The sequence below is a fragment of the Chenopodium album genome, chromosome 23 (genome assembly GCF_948465745.1).
Source record: "Chenopodium album chromosome 23, dcCheAlbu1.1, whole genome shotgun sequence".
Lineage (NCBI taxonomy): Eukaryota > Viridiplantae > Streptophyta > Magnoliopsida > Caryophyllales > Amaranthaceae > Chenopodium > Chenopodium album.
Window position 1 is genome coordinate 39,685,803 of NC_137856.1, and position 3,579 is coordinate 39,689,381.

At 39.8% G+C, this 3,579-nt stretch overlaps 1 protein-coding gene across 1 annotated transcript; it reads right to left on the bottom strand.

The window, feature by feature from the left end:
- Positions 1-229: 229 nt before the first annotated feature.
- LOC145607628 (3'-5' exonuclease-like) lies at positions 230-919 on the bottom strand. The gene has a single exon (XM_081663219.1). The coding sequence runs from the start codon at positions 917-919 to the stop codon at positions 230-232; it is 690 nt and encodes a 229-aa protein (XP_081519345.1).
- Between the last annotated feature and the right edge of the window lie 2,660 nt (positions 920-3,579).

The window sequence follows — 3,579 nt, forward strand, 5'->3', positions numbered from 1 at the left end:
ATACAAATAGGAGAAATCATTTTATGTGCAAAAATTGTACTAATTAGAGACCCAAACATTACGAGTAATTGAGTAAACTAGTAAAAGCAAAACCAATCACTGCACCTAGCAACATTGACCACCCCAATCAAAAAGGTAATCAAAATTACAAAAACTGGATGAAAATTTAGTATAGCTTCCTAATAGTCAAATTAATAATAGTGGAATTTAAAATGGAACTAGGGCTAAACTAATAATAATCAGAATCATTACCATCAGAAGACATCACATCATCATCATCATCTTGATCTTGATCTTGAAGAGCTCGAGCAAGACAATAAGAAAGATAAGCATCAACACAAGCATACTGAACCTGTTCATCACTCAACCAATAAGCTTCCCAATTACTCACTCCCAACCGGTAAGGCTTAACCACGTCATCAGCACCCATCAATCTTGCCGCCATTTCTCCCATAGACCAATTTCCATACCCATATTTCATAGCCAAATCAACCAAACACTCAACTTCCAACCTGTGCTCCGATTCTTCTAGAAGTCTCCGGTCTCTACCATTGTGGACCCCAACGAAGGTGACACGATCATCGGAGAGAAGCTTCCGGAGGGTCGCGGGGACGGAGGAGGCGTGATGGAGTTGGAAGATGAGACAGTCGGTGTCGACGCAGAGTTGGAGAGTGGCGGCGGTGTCGGAGTCAGGGGAGAAAGTGGGGCGCCATTGAACGCCGAGGCCGATGGTGAGGGAAGAAGTGTAGAGTGCACGACGGTGGTTGTGGCGGAGAGTGTAGACCCACTGCCGTGCGACGGCGGGAGTGGAGGTGACCACGGTGTCAATTCTTTCGGAAAAGAATTTGACGGTGTAAGTTTGGCGACGGTTTGGGTTGGGGTTTGAGTCGGGAATTATGGTTATGGAGTCTGGGTTCATTGTTTTTGTGTTGTGGTTCAGATTCTACTTTTTAGAGAGAGAAAGTGGTGATTTTTTTTTGGGAGAGAGAAAATGTGTTATGCAGTACGCAAAGAGTGGAGGGGTTGAGCCTCTGCAGAGTGTAGAGTAGGACTGTTGCATGGGTAGCTACTGCGGTGCAATAGGGTTACTTGAGTGTTTCAGTGGATAAGACTCAAGTTTGAGAATTTTTTTTTATCCTTATAATTAATGGAGTAGATTTTACAGAGTATTTTTTTAAAAATAAATTGAGAATGGAGTTTCCAATTAGTAATCACAATTTCAAAATTTAAAATCAAATTTTAAACTTGATCAATCAACTAATTAAGGACTAGGTTACCAAAATTGGAGCATAATTATTGCAAATTTAAAATGTAAAAAATGATAACGAAAAATTTTCAATGATTCAGCAGAATATTAGGTTCATTTCAATTTAAACATGTAATTTAGAGCTGTCAAAAACTGATCCGACTCGAGATGTCGATCTGAATCGGCAATGATCTGAACCCAACATGTACCCGGACAATGGGGTGAAACTAGTGACCTGTAACCCGGCCTGAATTTGACCATATGTTAACCGATAACCGATTTGATCCAATACTTTTTGACCTGAACTCGAACCTGCCCCCGACCTGAGAGTAACCGTCAACCGATTTAATCCGACCCAACAACAATCTGAACCCGAACTAGTACCCGACCCAATTAGAACTTGTAAACCCACAATCCGATTCAACTTGTATACATTTTGTTCTCTATTACTCATATATAGGTTTAATAATGCTGATCAAATTTTGAAAGACGTAATTATATAGGTTCAACTTGAGCACATTGATATTTATTGGGATTGAACTTGAGCACATCGATATTTATTAGAATTGAACTTAAACCAAAACCCAACTCAACACTAACTTGAACCTGAATGTACCATCTATTAACCCACTCAAACCTGATTCACACACAACCCGAGCCTGAAATTGAATCCGATCTGAATTTGACTCGAATTAAACCCTACATATAATCGAAAAGGTGAACGACCCAAAATGACCTTAACTGAAATTGACCCGACCTGAACTTGAAACTGATATGAGGCTAGATTGACCTGACATAACCTGATCATAATTTAACCCGAGAAATGATTTGACCCAACCCAAATCCGACTTGAATACCTATAATAATACACGAAATCAGAGCGATTTAGGAGGTGTCAAGAGCTGTGTTGGAATTTTACGGAACACTACGGGATGAATCTCGTGATCATATAATATTGTGTGGACCCATATATGACCATTATCCGGCAACGTAAAGGCCCCGTGAGAGCTTATAGCCAATACATGATGCATGTACAAAAACGGGTAAAATGACCATTTCAAGGCTTTTGGCCACCGGGCCCGAAACCTCAAACTTTCCTCAAAAAGCGTGGATTATAGCCTCTAATTTTGTAATTTTTTTTAACCCTTTTTTGCCCGAAAATAAAAATTGCCGAGATGTTTACCATGGTCTCTAATATCCACTGGCAGTCCAAGTGGGTCGATGGAACCATCCAACAATCCAATATGCCCTTAAACAGTCATTTTACCCGTTCACAATTTACAGTCATTTCAAAAACTCAAGCCTACCACGGACGTTTATGACAACATATAATGATCACATGTGGTTTCAAACGACATTATATGACCCCAAGATGTATCTCTTAGGGTCTCAAGGCTTTTCGCCACCGGGTCCCGAAATCTCAAAATTTCCTCAAAAAGCGTGGATTATAGCCTTCAATTTTGTAGTATTTTGACATTTTTTTTTGCCCAGAAATAAAAATTGCTGAGATGTTTACCATGGTCCCTATACCCTTCGGGGGTACAATTAGGTCGATGAAACCATCCAATATGCCCTTAAATGGCCATTTTACCCGTTCACAACTAAAAGTGATTTCGTAAACTCAAGCCTACCACGGACATTATGGCAACATATAATGATCATATATGATTGCAAAAGAATCATATGACCCCGAGATGTATTCCTAAGGGTCTCAAGGTTTATCGCCACCGGGCCCCAAAACCTCAATATTTCCTCAAAAAACGTGGATTATAGCCTTCAATTTTGTAGTTTTTTGACTTTTTTGCCCGGATATTTTAAATGCCGAGATGTTTACCATGGTCCCTAATACCCTATGGGAGTACATTTGGGCCGGTGAAACCATCCAATAAGCCCTAAAACGGTCATTTTACCCGTTCAGAACTTGTAGTGATTTCGTAAACTCAAATCTACCATGGACGTTTATGACAACATATAATGATCATATATGGTTTCAAACAACATTATATGATCCCGAGATGTATCCCATGGCCATAGGATCTCAAGGCTTTTCTCCACCAGGCCCCGAAACCTCAAAATTTCATCAAAAAACGTGGGTTATAGCCTTCAATTTTGTAATTTTTTGACCTTTTTTCACCTGAAAAGAAAAATTGTTGAAATGTTAACCATGGCCCGTTATACCCTCCGGGTGTCCAAATGGGTCGGTGGAATCATCCAATATGCCCTTAAACGGTCATTTTATCCGTTCACAACTTACCGTGATTTCATAAACTCAAGCCTACCATGGACGTTTATGACAACATATAATGATCATATGTAGTTTCAAACGACATTAT